General features: G+C 36.5%; 1 protein-coding gene across 2 annotated transcripts in view; it reads left to right on the top strand.

Annotated features, from left to right (window-relative positions):
• Positions 1-18,978, top strand: part of prkg1b (protein kinase cGMP-dependent 1b) — a 213,323-nt gene that overhangs the window by 6,451 nt on the left and 187,894 nt on the right. The window contains exon 1 of one of the 2 annotated variants that reach the window (XM_058793098.1): positions 891-1,516. The exons of the other annotated variant lie outside the window; for it this stretch is intronic. Coding sequence (XP_058649081.1) covers positions 1,212-1,516 — 305 coding nt within the window. The 5' untranslated portion in view covers positions 891-1,211. Of the gene's footprint in view, positions 1-890; positions 1,517-18,978 lie in introns of those variants that run through there. 2 annotated transcript variants of the gene reach the window in all.

The raw sequence follows: 18,978 nt of genomic DNA, 5'->3' as shown, positions 1-18,978 counted from the left end.
ACAGTGAGGGACTATCTTACTCTAAATGCACATCAATGACATGAACTGAAAAAGATCCCAAGCAGAATAATTGCAGCAGTGTTCAAATTCCTAAGATTCCTGCTGTTGGTACATAATGTTTGAAAAATCTTTTTGTAAGGATAAATACATAAATAAAAATGAAATGAAATAAAAATAAATAAATAAATAAATAAATGATAAACAAACAAACTAACAAATATGTAATCATCATGATTTCCTAACTACCAAAAATTAATTAATTAATAAATTAATTAATTAATTAACAAAGGAATTTTAAATATATAAATAAATATGATTTAATATCACCTTCACCAGTTACCTCAACATCTGAAAATGACATTTTGGTCATATACAATATTTTGTGTTTCATAACAGTCTAACTGTACATTTTTCTTCTTAAAAGGCATTGAATCTTTCTCAGCATTGAATGAATTTAATAACATTTGACAAGCTTAAACGCATAAATTCAGAGTAGCATTGAAAGAATTTACTGTAATTAAAGTTAAACGATGAGAAACGTCTTAAAAAGGGTAAAAAGCAAGTTCAGTTGCGAGTAGGTCACAAAAATACTGAAAACTAGTTAGTTGTCGATGAGAAAACAACAAAATTAAAACGTGGAATATTTTCTTTGAGGTATTTTCTGTGTGCATATTTATTGATGCATGGCTGATGTGCACATTTTTATTATATTATATGTATTTTAATAGGGAAAAGTTTCTTTAGTTTAAAGTAGCCTAATGGAACTGTTATTGTTTGAATGCGCTCATGTGCTTGTGGAAGGTAGCGCACTTGAAGGCTCTCGGCTGCTGTTACAGGTGCGCGCTTGAGTCTTTCCTCATTGGCTCATCGGGGAGCCACGAGCGTGCTGCTCTCACGGCGCGTTCACTGCGCGCTCATGGCGTTCCTCTCGCGCTCGACAGCTGCGACTGACGTATTTGGACAAGAAATGAATGCCCTGTGAAACTTCTTCGTCTCCCGAATGTGATGTTTGCAGGCGCCGTGGGTGTTTCCCCGCTCATTCCTCCGGTATAAGTGATCCGAAAGCACGCCGGTGGATCGTCGCGGCACATTTTTTTTTGGCGACGTTACCACGGAAAACACGACCCAAAGCGGTTTGTTTTAATTTCATGACCGAAAACTGACCGTTCGCCAAGTTGGAAACGACTCTGGATCGTTGACTGTGGGGAGAAATGGGCACTTTACGCGATCTCCAGTACGCGTTACAGGAGAAGATTGAAGAACTGAGACAGAGAGACACGCTGATTGATGAACTGGAGTTGGAGCTGGACCAGAAAGACGAACTCATCCAGAAGCTTCAGAATGAGTTAGACAAATACCGATCCGTAATAAGACCGGCAACTCAACAAGTCCACAAGCAGAGTGTCCTTCAAGAGCATCAGAGGACCAAGAGACAGGCGATCTCAGCCGAACCTACTGCCTTTGATATTCAAGACCTCAATCATGTCACCCTGCCTTTCTACCCAAAGAGCCCACAGTAGGTGCCACTTAAATCTGATCAGTGTTGTTATGAAGCTGTCCATCAAATTAACCGGAATGAAGTGCTGATGATTTGCATTACAGATGCAATTATGCATATGCAACCTTGTAATGACACATGAATCATTGCCTTTGTGCTGTGCTGATTTTATGCAAGTGATCTTGGTCAGTTGCACACCTTGAGTTCTGTGGTACAAGTATAATCATAACCATCTATCAAACCTGTCTCCGTTCAAGCCTTCATTAGCCTACTGCACCGATGTGATATATTGTGAATATAGGCAGAAAGCTAGTCTGGTGCTTCCACCTGTTGATTCTGTTTATCAACTTTGAAAGGGAGAAAACGTGCACATTCATATGCAGATTACAGTTCATGCACAGTGTTTTTTTTTCTTCTTTTTTTTTTTTTTTTGCAGAGAACATATGTAAAAATATATTTATTTTTCTGCATCATAAATATTTTATTATTTTAGTTTAAACTTTAATGTGCTTGTGAAGAGCAAGTCTAACCAGATGTGAGAGTAGTAATACAGTAAATTATGGTAAATTGCAAATTGAAAAATGAGCTACAAATGACCGCTGTAGTGCCAAAGACATGGTTTAGTACGTAATTTAGTTTAGAATAGCATAATGTGCAAAATGGCAGAATATAATAAATAAATAAGGATATACAAATTCATGATAATTTTCCAACTGTTTACTCAAAATGTTATGCTGATGATATAATTTATTACGAAAAAGGCAATGCATTAGAAAAATACAGACCCTGCTGTATAATATAAGTATATACAGTATATAGGGCGCTATTTGATTAACACATATACTATTGACTAATAGTCTTTAAAAATTGCTTTGGTAACATTTTTCTGAAAGTTACATGAAATGAAATAAAAAAATATAATTTTATTTTAGCAGTTGCAAAGTTCACACACACACACACACACACACACACACACATACAAAAGTCTGGTTTGCAATCCTTGTGGGGACTCTCCATAGGCGTAATGCTTTTTCTGCTGTACAGACCGTATATTCTATTGCCCTACACCTAAACCTACCCCTTACAGGAAACTTTCTGCATTTTTAGAAGTTTTCAAAAAACTTAATTCTGTGTGATTTATTAGCTTGTTTACCTGTGGGGACCTCATTTTAGGTCCCCACCATGACACAAGTCCCCATGAGTCTGTGTGTATTCTGGTTTAAGTCCCCACCAGAATAGAAGAACAGTTACACACACACGTTTGTTTTAGTGGTTTACGGGGACTCTCCATAGGCGTAATGGTTTTTATACTGTACTTACTGTATGTGCTATTGCCCTACACCAACCCTACACCTAAACCTACCCCTTACAGGAGACTGTCTGCATTTTTAGATAAAAAAAACAAACAAAAACATTTAGTATGTTTTTTTAAGCCTTTTGTTTTACGGGGACATAGGCAGTGTCCTCAAACCACCTTCAAATTGTAATACCTCCGTCATACCCATGTTATTATACAAATTTTGTCCCCGTAAACCACAAAAACCAGTACACACACACACACAGTATATATGTAACGGGGCTGACGAGACGTGAGACGTGCGGATCCAAGTGCAAGCTTTTATTTACAGGTATGGTCATAAATACAGGCAGGGTCGAGCAATGGCAAACAGGTATGGCAGGGACAAGACAAAGAGTAATCCTAGGGCAAGTGAAGGTCGACGATCGGCGAACAGTATCCAGTGGGCAAGGCAGAGAGATAATCCAGGGAACACGGGCTAGAATCCAATAGGTGTGCAAACAGTGTCCAAACGGCAAGGCAAGGGTTAATCCAGGGAACACGGGCTAGAACAAACACGGGAAAACACAATCCAAAACAGGCAGGGGAAAACTAACAGGGGCTCTGTAGAGTTGCTACCGCTAGGGAAGCGGTAAACGCATACAATACTCGGTAGAGAGGGAAACAAAGTCCAGGGCTTAAATAGAGTGTGTGATTGTGTGTGCGTAGGATCAGGTGTGCATGTGATTAGTGCAATGAGTGATTGGTGACAGCTGTGATCAGTAATGGATGATGGGAATTGGAGTCCATTGTGATGTGTGGTGTGAAAGTCCATGTGGTGAGCGAGTGACCTCTGGTGGTGAATGAACGGAAGTGCAGACCAGATTCGTGACAATATACATATATATATATAATGCACTTTTTTTTGAAGAGAGTGTATAAATTTCAGAATCTTCAGAATAATTTTTCTGAAAATGAGCTACTAATGGCAGTGCAATTACATATATATATATATATATATATAGTGCAGAAGACATGGTATATATGTCATTTAGTTTAGAATAGTATAATGTGGAAATTGGAAATACATAATTAATATATAAGAATATACAATGGGTGGTAAGGTCTGGGACCACATTACAAATCTGGGAACCAAAACCTGTAAATCAACAGGGGTTTTAGGATTTAGAAAAAAATGTAAAGGAAAGAACTGTAAAATGAAGATTAAATCAAAATTGTTTTGATCAAAAAGCACATTTGTGACACTGGCCATGTGAATTCTCTGTACAGACGGTCAGATGTTATTGCTTCCAATGAAGCGTTACATCTCAAATCATTCTGAGAACAGCAGGTTTTGGTCATATTTTGCTGTCAAAACAATACAGATCCCCCAGTATATGATCAACATTTATTATATTGGCTAATAGTCTTTTAAAGTCCTTTTTCAGTCTCATATATCAGCAACAAAGGTGTACATAAAATGTCAAGCATTTAAAACAGCTTTTAAGCCTTTTAAAACTATATACAATGAGTTCAATGAAACTGCATGATCTCTAATGAAATGCACACGACTGTAAAGGGGAGTAGATTGTTAGCACCGTTGAGAATCTTTTCATCTTCTCCTCAGCAGGATCTCTAGAGCGGTATTATCCAAAAGCCTTCCTCATCCACCAGCAATTCCATCATTTTCTTCTACAACTCATCTCTCTCCACTCTGAGTGTCTTTTTCTTTCACAGTTTGTGAGCATTTCAGTTCTCCTTGTGTTTATGTCTGATGAATATTTACTCTTGTTGCTGAGTGCAGTCCAGAAGCCTACCATCTTTGTGAAGACATGACATTCTTCTGTGCTGGCATTCATGAATGCTGATGGTACATGTAAGACTAATTTTACTTGAACAATAACTATGCATGAAACCATTTGATGATTCATGCCCATACAGATTTATTTATTTATTTGACATGTGTTACTTTATTAATGGAAGGCTGGATGTATATTGAATATGAAAAATCAATCAACTTCCGGTTGAGTGAACGCTGGCGTGTCTGTCTGCCGCTGCTCTCCGGTGTTTCGTTTCCCGATCTGGATTAAACTCTGTGGCTACTGTGAATTTTGCACCCTGTGTATTTTTACTCTCTGTGAACTTTTGCACCCTGTTTTATAGGACTTTAGAGTATACCGTTAACACACGCTGGCTGGCGTGTCTGTCGCTGCTTTTTGCCCTGGCTTCGCTTCCCTCTCTGGATTAAACTCTGTGGACATCGTGCCTTTTTACTCCCGGTTTCTGTGGATTATATTTTTTCAACGACTAAGCCGAATTTTCGTGGTGTTCCCTCGTTATCCTTTTCCTGTCCCTCATTGACCCATCGCGAGCCTTGATCCCCTCATTTCCCCCAGTTTGTTGTATATCAACCCGTGGGTAAGTTTCCACTTTCTCTCTGGTCTGTTACCGGTTTACTCTGTTTTGGGTTTTAAAGGTCTGGGGCATTCTTATTCGGTCTGCCCTTTTCCTACCCAATAGGGTAGTTCTGGGTGGTTTTGTGTGGTGTTCGGGCTAACGCATTTTATAACATGGTCATGTAGTAGGGACAGAAAAGATGCGTTGTTTTTGGCTTAGCGTTTTCTCCGTGCTGGTCGGTATTTTACTGTTTTTTCAATGTGCACGCCATATTGACTTCACTCGTTGTTTGGATCCTCACAAGTTTTTATCTACAATGGTTCTTTGCTACTCACCTGCTGAACTGGTTCAGTTGAACACATCGTCGCCTTTACCAGAAGGAATCTATAAACTCTGTCGCAGGTTGGGGATTGCCCGTCGCCGACGCTTATGTTCATCGCGGCTTACGCCGCAAATTTTGTACTGCCAGTCGTCCTCGTACCTTTGCTGATGATCAAATACCAGTGGTTTGGTCTCCTGTCCACTTCTCCCGTGCAAGGTTAGATACTGGAGTTAACTCTGGCAACCTTCTCTCTCTGGAATATTCACCAATACACCCTCCAACTAGACTCATCTCAGATCTTTCTCGGAGTGTGGACCGTCCTGTTAAATTTGGGCTAATAAATGTTAGATCGGTGTCCAACAAATCATTCATCTTAAATGACTTTTGCTCTACTCATGACTTGGATTTTTTATTAATGACAGAAACATGGCTTAGTCTTGGTGATACTACAGCACTGATGGAACTCTCTCCTCCTGACTATTCATTTTTTAACTCTCCTAGAACTGCTGGCCGTGGAGGTGGAATTGCAACAATTTTCAGGAACTGTTTTAAGTGCAAACGCTTGCCTGATAAATTTTCCATAGTTTTGAGGTGCAGTTGTTCAAGGTTGATTTTCCCTCGTCTTTGCTCTGTGCCCTGGTTTACAGACCTCCGAAATATAATAAGGACTTCATCCAAGAATTTTCCGACTTTTTGGCTTCTCTAGTATCACGTTCTGATAGTCTTTTAATTGTGGGTGATTTTAATATTCATGTCTGTTGTCACTCAAAACCTCTGGTCAAAGAGTTTTCATGTCTTATGGACTCCCTTAATTTTATACAATCTGTTACTGGACCTACACATCAGAAGGGTCACACGTTGGACCTAGTGTTTTCACGTGGTTTTCCTGTGAATAATTTGGATTTATGTGATGCTGTTATCTCTGATCACTGTCCAGTTATTTTTGACTCTGTATTGTCATCTACTCTGCCTAAATCTTATCATCCTCCTCGTTATTTTAGATGTTTTAATTCCTCTACTGCCAAGTCCTTCAATGATGTGTATATATCTACCCTAATTCCAACTGCTGTGAATGTTCTATCCTCTAGTGTCCATCCTGATGAATTAGTTGAACTTCTTAATAGTACCTGCACTTCCACCTTGGACTCTGTTGCTCCCTTAAGGTTACAGAGATCCAAGCTGATGAAAAAAGCACAGCCATGGCTTCAGGGGTCCGTTCGTGCCATTAGACAAGAGTGTAGGCGTGCTGAGCGCAGTTGGAAGAAAAATAAACTTCAGATATCATACGAAATTTTCAGAAATTGTCTTAAACGGTATCAGAGTGCCACTAAGGAAGCTCAGGGGAAATACATGTCAGATATAATTGCACAAAATGCAGATAGGCCGAAGATACTCTTCAATACAATTAATGCCTTTTTAAATCCTGTTCCTAGTGCTTCATTAGAATTCTCTACTGATTTGTGCGAACAGTTTTTAAAACATTTTATCCATAAAGTCGAGGGTATCAGGTCTAACATACCATTTCAAAATTCTTTGCCTTTAGAAATGGTTTCTCATCGGAGCTCTCTATCTCATTTTCAACCAGTGTCACCTTCACAGCTATATGACATTGTTCTTAGTATGAAGCCCTCATTTTGTCACTCCGATGTTCTGCCTTCGCAGATTTTCAAAGAGGTTTTTCCAGCCTTAAGTCCAGTTGTTACTGCTATTATCAACAACTCCTTAACAAATGGAATTGTACCAGCCTCTTTTAAACATGCTATAGTCCAACCACTGTTAAAAAAGCATCATCTTGATCAGCATAATCTGAATAATTATAGACCCATATCTAAATTATCTTTCATCTCAAAAGTTTTGGAAAAAGTTGTTTATTCACAAATTTCATCTTACTTGAGTACTTTTAATATTTTTGATAGATTTCAGTCTGGGTTTAGAGAATTTCATAGTACTGAATCTGCCCTGGTGAAGGTTACTAATGATATTTTACTTTCCCTTGACTCTGGTTCTTGCTGTATCTTAATCATGCTTGATTTAAGTGCAGCATTTGATACAATAGATCATGACATCCTTCTTCAAAGACTTGATCAAATAGTTGGTTTTCAGGGATCTGTACTGAGCTGGTTTGCTTCCTACCTTAAGGACAGATATTTTTCAGTGAGTCTGGGAAACTATTTCTCATCTCAGGCTAAAATGTCCTATGGTGTTCCACAGGGCTCTATTCTGGGTCCTCTTCTTTTCTCCTTATATATGCTTCCACTTGGTTATATTTTTCAGAAACATAAATTATCATATCATCTCTATGCCGATGACACTCAACTTTATTTTCCTATTAAAAACAATAACTGTTCTATGTCAACTCTGTTTGCATGTCTTCAGGACATTAAAATCTGGATGGACTTAAATTTTTTACAGTTAAATAATGATAAAACTGAAATAATGGTGTTTGGTCCAACAGCTGTGTCCACTGGCATTGTCAAGCAGCTTGGCCCTCTGTCATCAAATGTACGTGATCATGTTAGAAACCTTGGTGTTGTCTTTGATCCTGTGTTGTCTTTTGATAAGCAGATTAGTACTGTTGTGAAAAGCAGTTTCTTTCAGTTAAGATCAATTGCTAGAATCAAGAAAATGCTTTCTATGAAGGACCTGCAAACTGTAATTCATGCGTTTATAACGTCAAGGTTAGATTACTGTAACTCACTTTATCTGGGTCTGCCTAAATCATCTTTGAACCGACTGCAATTGGTCCAAAATGCGGCAGCCAGATTATTGACTGGCACCAGAAAACGTGAGCACATTACCCCGGTTCTCGCCTCTCTACACTGGCTCCCGGTTCAGTTTCGTGTTGATTTTAAGATTTTGCTTTTTGTTTTTAAGGCTTTACATGGTTATGCTCCTCAGTATATCTGTAATCTCCTCACTCCGCATTCCACCTCTAGATCTCTTCGGTCGTCTAGTCAATTTCTTCTTTCGGTTCCTCGTTCGCATTTTAAAACGAAAGGCGACCGGGCTTTTGCTGTGGCAGCACCTAGGCTTTGGAACAGTCTTCCCCTCCACATTAGATCTACTCCTTCTCTTTCTTTGTTTAAATCTGCTTTGAAAACCCATTTTTATTCTGTATGTTTTAATTCTGTTTGAGGGTGTACAATTTTATTTGTCCCTTTGTTTGTCTTGATTGGGTATGTTTTTACCTTGTTTTATATTTGATGTACAGCACTTTGGTTGCAACTCCTGTTGTTTTAAATGTGCTTTATAAATAAATAAACTAAACTAAACTAAACTATGAAACCTTGTAATCCCCCATTACAATCCCCAAGAGTCCATGAGTTCCCAATTGAAGATTGTACTGTACTGTAGCTTTTAACCTATTCGTTTTAAAACATTTATATGCTAGTTTACTCCTAAAAGTTGACAAAATTATGTATTTATCTATCTTTCACTTCTAGCTCAATGACACAATGCTCATATCACAGTAAAAAAGTAACCTATTTCAACTTAAAAACTTGATGCCTTAATTTTTTAAGTATAATCAGCTTGGTTGTATAAGCCATTTTCAACAAATTATATATAACTTATAAAAAAGTTGAAATTGCTCAACATATTTTGATGAGTCATGTAAAAACCAGAAGCTGCCATGACTTTCTGATCAAGTAATAAATACAGTTTTTATATACAATGATGTGAATACACGTCTTTTGTGATGAATCAAAGATCATGAAAAAAAATAAAAAATACTTTTCAATTAAATTCCTAAAAAAATTACATTTGCCACAATAATCTGTTAATATTATTGATTAGACAAGACTTAATATTAAGCTGAATCATTTGATTAAAATGATTCATTGCTTGTTAATATTTGTAAACCTTTGTTTCCAAATTAAAGTAATGTGGAGGAACCACATGCTGAAAAAACAGGAAATGACATCATAGAGAAGTCTCCTGAACTAAGAAACTTTAGCCTCTCTATCGCCATCTGTGGTTAAAACTTAAAATTGGATGTTTCTTGCATAGTAGTCTTTTCACACTTCATTGCACAGCTTCTATTGCATAAAATGTTTCTATTTACAACATGTTTTTCACAATGTTTGAGATATGACCAATCGAAGCTGTTTAAAATAGTCACTGGCGCAGAGGAAATCCTCCCAAATTACTCTAGTTTTGTTCAGTGGCTTACTGATTGAGTTCTTCAGTCTCACAAATGCTTTCACTATATTCAACTAAGCATAGGTACGATATAAATATAAAATTCATTGTGCAGTGTAGTCAAAGTCTTTAATTATAATGAGCGCTTTTGCAAGAGTTCAGAACTCAGTCAGGGAACTGAATGGACAGCTCCGATAATTATAGAAGGCTTGCTTTCCTTCTGCAATTTATTCACAAACATTTTTCATGCTGCTAAAAAGAACAATCTGAAGTTAATCATGTTCTTACTGTCTTGATTTATGGTAGCTACAACCACTTCTTTCCACTCTCGCACAATAATAAGAACAGGACATTCTTTTCTGTGTTTACAGACATGAAATTAATGTGAAAACAAATGACGTAAGCCTCTAAAAGCAACCAGACAGCTCAGACTTGTAGGTTTACTGTAGTGAATAGTGGTAAGATATGAACCCCGTAAAATTAATCAGTTAATTGTTTAAAATTAAATCCTACACTAATTTTTCTGAAGCCAGATTTGACTTTGATATCCATATGTATACTTGTTTAATAATGGAATTTTGTTAACTAATTTTAATGAAACAAAAGTGCAGCTTAATTATCATAATATAATTTATTTATTAATATAAATATAAATCATTTAATGATATAAATTATTTATTAATAATTTGACCTTTAATGACATGGCAAGTTTGGTTCAGGAATGTAAAATGTCATGGTGTGATTCAAAAATGTAATGATATTTATAAAATATATTTATGAATAATTCATAATATTTAAAAAAAATATATATTTATATTTTGTTTATAATTTTTACTACTTAATTAAAATGTGTAATTACTTTTTACTTGATAGTTGCATTAAATTGAAATCTTTTCTCTAAACCTTTACTTTTTAAAAACCATATGGACCCAACATGACTACCAAGACTATGTTTCTTGACATGTGTTATAGATTCTTACTTTTCTTAATCATAGACAGTCTAAATTGTCATTGACAACAAACAAACAAACAATGATGCCGATGACTCGTTTTGCAAATTAATTTTAAATTCTAAAGTGGTAATATTGGCTATTGAAAAAACTTTTCTAACTTTTTTAAATAGGAAATACATTGACATAGGAGAAAAAAAAACCCTGCACTCACCGGGTTGTGACTAAATTTGCTTGCACAAAACATGCACGGACAGTTGTGTCTGGTTTTAAAAAAATAATACTTTGTTTTAATTGCAATTTGGCTGTTGTTGCAAACAAAAGTAGTCATTTTACTTCTAGCCAATGTACATCTATTGCAACAACAATTCACCCCATGGAATACTTTAAAGCACAAACATTATATAACGGCTACAGTTACACTTCTTTTGTCAATTGCACTGATGCACAACACTGACCTTTAAAAACAAATGCTGGAACACCTGACATTTGTTATAGTGTTTGTTAGAGACACAAATAACTGTGATTGAACAACTGTAAGCCGGATCCGGTGAGTGTCTTCACATTGTTCTCTCCCACTCTGCGGTCCTGGTTAAGTTTTGCGGAATCTATCCATCTTGCTTCCCACTAAAAGAGCATATTTTCTCCTTTTATGGACATGGCTCAGTGTTGTTCTCCGTGTCTGGGCAGACATGAATCTTTGTTAAACAAAAGAGTCGAGAGTGGGTTAAGAAGAGCTGTAAAAGCGTGCTGAGAGGGAAGGACTGTTAGGTAGGAGATGGCAACACATACTGCAAGTGTGCCAATCTACACTATCTGCCAGCCTATCTGAAGTTATTCAGCGTGGCTCAACAAAGCCATGCTCCATCTGGCTTCAAAATCACTTCGGCATTCCACCGAGTGGCCTGCCAGGACACCATAATGATGCCTCAAATATCAAAGACTCTGATTAAATTGAGGCTCCTGATGTGAGGTGGCATTTTCTGCGCTTTTTGCTATGGTAACCCTTTCAGAGCAATACTGTTGTCCGTCTCAGAAGACTTTGAAATCTGTCCACCACCTGCAGCTCTGAGCTCAAAGAGAAAGTTTGGTGCATGGCCGTTTAGTTTGTTTTAATGAACATGAAGAAACGGAGTTTGATGTTGATCATGGGCTAATGATCACAGTTTCTGTTTTTACTCCCTCCCTTTTAATTTCAAAAGCATCATTTTGATTTCTGTCAGCACTGTTAAATTCTTATGGAAACTGTGTGCAGGCTTTATAGTCCACATGAGCTTTTTTTTTGGTAAATGAGTCTTTGGGAACCGAGAATCTAAAATTAGGCAAACAAGAAGGAATTGCAATCTTGCATGAGAACACTGTTACACTATAAGATACAGTATCAGCGGGCTTTATGCTTGTGAATGTGGCCTGGCCTCCGATCGTGATATACTAAGTGGAGTACTTATAAATGATTTATGGATTAGTGATTTGCTATTCAAAATAGGTCATGATACAAACAGTCTGATATGGCATCGTGTGGGAGAGCAGTGTAGGTAAATTTTGAGCGAAAGCTTTAAAGGGATAGTTCACCCAAAAATGAAAATTTGATGTTTATCTGCTTACCCCCAGGGCATCCAAGATGTAGGTGACTTTGTTTCTTCAGTAGAACATAAACGAAGGTTTTTAACTCCGTTTTTAACCGTTGTAGTCTGTTAGTCATATAATGCCAATCAATGGGCACACAATCTTTGAGAGAAAAAAAAACATGCATACAAAATTCAAATGAAACCCTGCTTCTCGTGACGATACATTGATGTCCTAAGACACGAAAAGATCGGTTTGTGCGAGAAACTGAACAGTATTTATATAATTCTTTGCCTCTGATAAACCTCAATGTCCGACTGTCATAACATCCGGCACGTGATGCGTCAACCTGGTGTTCCTGTGGCTCAGTGGTAGAGCATTGTGTTAGCAGCGCAAAAGATTGTGGGTTCAATTCCCAGGGAACGCACATACTGATTAAAAAAAAAAATGTATATCCTGAATGCACTGTAAGTTGCTTTGGATAAAAGCATCTGCTAAATGCATAAATGTAAACCTGCTCTGGCACATAGATATATATATACATAGATTCCTTATTAGCGACTGTTTCTATGGGCTGCGATACGCAAGGATCTACGTATATATCTATGTATATATATATATCTATGTTCCAGAGCTGTTGACGCGTCACGTGCCGAATGTTGTGAATGAGCTCAGGAGAGTTGGACATTGCCTGTATCAGAGGTAAAAAATTATATAAATGCTGTTCAGTTTCTCACACAAACCGATCGTTTCGTGTCTTAGGGAATCAATGTATCGTCACGAGCCGCAAGGTTTAATTTGGATTTGTGTGTGCAATTTTTTTCTCTCAAAGATTGTGTGCCCATTGGATTATAGGACTGACAGACTGCAACGGTTTGAGTTAAAAATCTTTGTTTGTGTTCTACTGAAGAAGTCACCTACATCTTGCATGCCCTGGGGGTAAGCAGATAAACATCAAATTTTCATTTTTGGGTGACTTTCCCTTTAATGCAAACCTCTACAGACACCTTGACAATGGAATAGCCATTGGCTTGTAAATTCTTTAGTTTACTCACCGGGCAACAGTTTTATTTTTTAATCATAGAAATAGAAATCATAAACAAACTCTTAAAGTGTTGCCATGTCCTTTTCATAAGCTGTGGCTGCGGTGCTTATTAAGCATCTTTGGGATTGTTGTTTGGGCTTCGTTCATAATTTGATCCAGTTTATGGAGTTCATAAAATAGGCAGATACAGATCACAATGTTTTGGTATGTGGTTTATTCCCAAGAAAAGATGTTTGGATTTAAGTTTATTATGGGCTTCAATCAATCAATCAATCAATCAAAACTTTATTAAGGACACACTCGGTCCAGACAAAGACACATCAATAACAACATACAAATACACACACAAGGACCGTATCCACAATATCACATATTTACATGTGTACTAAAACGCCAATGATTCCACATATTTGAAAAAAAAAACCTTACTGAACTTAGTGCCAAGTTTGTCAGTATTAAAATTATACTATTTACAGATTCTGATAATCTTTGGCTTGCACTTCTCCACCGTGGCACCTTAAGCAGCAATCACATACCATCATTATAAGCTAGATTAAGTCTCTGCATGCTGTGCTTTCTATAATGCCGCCACAAATGGGCAGTATACATAGGGGTACAGTATGCTTTAAAAAGTGTTGTCTTCACAGATTCTGAGCACATACCAAATTTGCGAATCAACATATTGGCCTGGGCATACAGTGTACAACACTGTCTATACATATCCCTATCATCAGACAGGTCATCGGTTATATAATGCCCTAAGTATTTAGCCTCATTACAAACTTTAGCGACATTCCCAGACAAGGAGAAGTCAGGAAATGTCAGTTTCCTGACTTCCCTACTCCTAACAATCATAATACTCTTTTTGGCATTATATTTAATATCAAAATCTAAACCATATCGAGAGCAAATCCTCAGTAACTGTTGAAGACCAGCACTATATAGACAAAAGATCACCAAATCATCTGCATACATCAAATGGTTTATAATAGTATGACCAACCATACAACCTATTCTACAACCATTTAACTGCTTTGATAAATCATCCATGTAAACATTAAATAAGAATGGAGACAAAATGCTTCCCTGTCTGACACCATTACATACGCTGAATGGGGCAGACACACAATTACCCCATTTTACATACATTAATTGATGAGCATACCAAAAAGCCAAGATTCTCACTACAAATTTGGGAACTCCCCTATTATATAACTTAACAAATAATTTTTCATGATTTATACGATCAAAGGGTTTAGAAGCATCAATAAAACACATAAAAATTGTGGAATTATGCCTGTTATAAAAATCTAAAATCTGCTTTAGGGCAAAAATACACAAATCATTCGTTATGTTTTTTATAGCAAGATCTGGCAACACTAATGAGTCAGTTCAAATTGTCCATTTCAGTGACCCGATTCAAAACTCAAAAATCACTGCATCATTACTAAGAAACGTACAGAATCCCTGTGTGCCTACGTTTGATCTAATTTAATATCCTGATTCACTTGTAAATATGTCACATTACGGAAGTTAAAGTGATAGTTGAATGGCATGAGGGTGAGTAATTAATGACAGAATTTTCATTTTTGGGTGAACTTTCCCTTTAAATAGATTGCTCCCTGTCCATACTGTCCTTTTGTAAAATAAAAATTCACTTTAGCAATCATATCGTAATTGAAAGTCTTTGTTTTGTTAATGTCATTTAATATCATATTTTATTTGGGAATGTGAGCTATTGATACTGCATCACACTGCAAGAAAAAAAATCCATAGACAATTCTAGGAAATTATCAGTTAGGTTTCCTGACTTTTAACCCAAAAACACCACTCATTGCAATGTGTAATTCAAAATACGGGTTAAAAACCTGCAAAAAAATCAATACACAAACTTGCTTCATATTAACACAGTGGATTATGCCCTATTTTTACAGACTTTTCTTGGAGTGCACCTATACCATTTTCAGTGAACAAGTCTTACCTGTCTTCTGTTCCCTTGTCCCCTTGTCTTATTTGCACCTCTCATTATTGTTGGTTGATGGCTGCCCATGTCTATGTGGCAATAATAGATTGTCTCAATGTAATGTCTTCATCAAGAATGAAAAGTAGAATGATTTGTTGTTAATCCCCCTTTCATCATCAGACAGAAGGAACAATTGAGGCCATATTTCTCTAGACAATTGCACGATCGGGGGATAAGAAAACAGCAAATGAAATGACTTTATAATCCTATAAGTGTTCTATTAGTTTCAATCTCATGTTCCCCTTGGAATTCATATGCATACAAATGATCACGCATATCCACTGCTGCCGTATTGTGTTTGATTTGAACAGTTATTAGCAGTGATGACTCATTGAGTCTTATTAGCTGACCACAGTCAAACACGATACACATGAGGTGCATTTGGTCTTTTTCAAGATGGCTAGTTCACTGATTCTTGAGTACTGGGACAAGAAGTGAAATAAAGTGCATTATTTTTTTTACAAAAATTTGCAGACATTTCTTACAAAATTTGCGGTTTTCCAATCAAATTGTGTCAGCACCATCTATTATAAAGAAAAAAAAAAGCCAAAATACTGTTAAATTTTGCATTCACTTTAATAAATGTATTTAAAAGTATTAAGGAAAAACATAGCCTATTTCATTATGCACACGTTAGTAGTTGTTTTACTGGTGATGTTAGCTAACTTGGCAGTTAAAATTTGGATAATTGTCTAAAAATCTCAAACAACTGATTTACATCACATTTTGAGTTGATATTGAGGTTGTGACAAAAGTTAATTTTTAAATAATTTAAAAAACCCCCCAAGAAAACTAATATTTTTGAACCAATGGCTGGTGAAACATGGAAAGAGGACCTTCAGGAAAAACACTGACTTTGAAATTGCCTAGTTTTTAATGACTTTTTTTTATTTTAAACACTTTAATAAGTAAAGACAAAAAGTAAGGACATATTTACAGTACATTAGTGCCACAATTTTTTACACTTTTTGCTTTAATCATCTACAAATTGCTTACTAAATAGTCTTAGTTATCTTTGAATATTCAGTTGAGTTAGTGATAATGTAATATAATTTGATATAAACTAATATTTTAGTGATCATCTCCCAAGTAATGGTGGGCAGAATTGCGGTACTTGTTTTGTCTCATGTCTCAAGAATCATTGAGTTATATTTAGTGAGAGGTCAGTTTCTTATACAAAAACGCCATTGTTTGTAGCGTTGGTGCCCACATGGATGATGAATCCGAAACTGTGCTGATTGTTAATGTCATTAGTCCAGGCAGATCCACAGATCTTGAGGTCTTATCATCTGCCCATGGGACATTAGTACCCAGCAGGAGTGTGTGAGTGGTAGTAACGCAGTGTATCTGAGCAGTCATCTGTCCACCCCATGTCCTCCTCGAGCTCCAGCACTCGTGCACTCTTGCACAGATGGTCCATTTTTGCCATCATCTCTGCCACTCTGCCATTTCTAATCAAAGGAGTAAAAAGTCCAATATTTCCAAATCTGCAGATCTGCTTGTGCAGTGATTGAATTATCAAATATACCCAGTGCATGATTAAAAATAGATTTGTGGAAGGGAACTTGGAATGCAGTGGCACTAGCAAGGCCATCTGACAAACATTGTCCAATAAAATGTGATGTTGTCAATGAAAATGACTCATCACGTAGAGCCCAGATGCACTCCATACGAAGGAATTCATCCATTGACTTGGTGAGGTATTGATTGCATTCACAAACCCAGGTATGGGGGATTCTCTCTCTTATTTCAGTGGTTGACACTTTTCTGTGAGTAATCTCACATGCTGTGGTGTTGGATGGAGGTGTCTGGGATTTCAAGAATAAAAAAAAGAGAGAGATTTGTGAGATTTCAGTTCTTTCGGAGGAACCCAGTGGTTTTGCTCATGGGTTTTCAAAAATTTCTTGATCTGTTTTTGTTTTAGAAACAGGGTGGGTGATCTGACGATTTTGCATTGTGATTTATTTTGAAGAAATCCACAATCTGCTTTTTAACTGTATCATAGAGATCATGACCAAATGTGTCCTATTTATGTCCGTATGTAAATATATCCATGTATTTTTCAGTTGGAAGGACTTTTTAAAGCTATTAACATGTTAGAGCAATGGACAAATGAGTAAGTAAAGAGTGTGACGTGGTTAATATTAAAATCACAATAAGGCAATGCATCTGAAGGTGAAATACAAACAAAAATATGTCAAAATGCCCACTGTGGTGAGTATTCATATAAACATATTCAGTTGTGTCTTAGATGAATGAAAATAGTTTGGAGAAAATAGGATGTGTGTGAGTATATTAGGTCTTAAAGTGACAGCAGCCTAACATACCTGCTGCTTCTGTGTCATAAATGTGACCCTGGACCACAAAACCAGTCTTAAGTCGCTGGGGTATATTTGTAGCAATAGCCAAAAATACATTGTATGGGTCAAAAATATAGATTTTTCTTTTATGCCAAAAATCATTAGGATATTAAGTAAAGATCATGTTCCATGAAGATATTTTGTAAATTTCTTACCGTAAATATATCAAAACTTTTTGATTAGTAATATGCATCGCTAAGAACTTCATTTGGACAAATTTAAACTGTAAATATATCAAAACTTAATTTATGATTAGTAATATTGTAACAGTTCTATGTTGAATTTACTGTTACTGCAGTTCTTCTCCTCAACACTAGAGGGCTACGTCCTCAGGTAGGAGGGGGAGGACTCCAATATAAGCAGAGAGAGTAAGGTTGGTTTTAATACAAAAGGCGGGATGCTTGAGTGAGAGCTCACTGGTTTTCATCCTTTGTTAGGCTAGAGATGAGAAAATGTTTTTCTACTGAATCCCTGAGCCTTCTGTTAAATTGAGTGTATGTTACACAAGGTCTTGAGTTAAGTAGCTCTATTAGACTGTGTACGATAAGTTCAACCGCGAAATGCGTGTGGGAAATGCCATTGGATTACATACCGACGGTCTGTGGATTATTCATTGACTGATTCATCGTGTCATTGCCGGTATTGGAACACTTGGGACAAAATTGTTGGCAACGGCCAAACAACGCTGGAAACACAGGTTTTTTTGTAAAACTTATTGTGTGGACTGTTTTGATGGAACTGATGTGTACATATTATGGAGAGGGGGTGAAATGGTTGTTTATGTGTGGAGGTTGCTTGTTTGTATACACTATGACACTTTAATATATCAGTATCAAAAACTCAATGGATGGTATCCCATATTTTTATTGTGGCTTTCGTTAAACTGATGTTTGAGAGATTTTGTTACAATATGCATCGTTCAGAACTTAATTTGGACAACTTTAAAGGCGATTTTCTCAATATTTTGATTTTGAACCCTCAGATTCAGGATTTTCAAATAGTTGTATCTCGGCCAAATATTGTCCTATCATAACAAACCATGCATCAATGGGAAGCTTATTTATTCATGTATAAATCTCAATTTCTAAAAATTATGACTGGTTTTGTGGTCCAGGGTCACAAATAGTAAACAAACCACAGCAGAAAATTACCCACTGCTTTTCAAAATAAATTTTGTAGCTTTAATAAAAACAAATGTATATTCAATTCATACAGTGTTGTATTTTACGTTTAATTGCTTTATTCAGTTTCAGTAGTATTTCTTACCTGAATATTATTAGACAGACCAGCGTGAAAAATTTAAAGCACTTCATTTGTGTCTTTTGTTCTGTTTTATTATTTTGTTATATTGCTTCTCATTTGTTTCTTTTTCCGATTGTTTACATGTCTTGAATAAGCTTG

This window comes from Onychostoma macrolepis, chromosome 12 (assembly GCF_012432095.1).
Source record: "Onychostoma macrolepis isolate SWU-2019 chromosome 12, ASM1243209v1, whole genome shotgun sequence".
Taxonomy (NCBI): domain Eukaryota; kingdom Metazoa; phylum Chordata; class Actinopteri; order Cypriniformes; family Cyprinidae; genus Onychostoma; species Onychostoma macrolepis.
The sequence above is the reverse complement of the archived record's forward strand: the minus strand, read 5'-3'. Positions and strand labels throughout refer to the sequence as shown.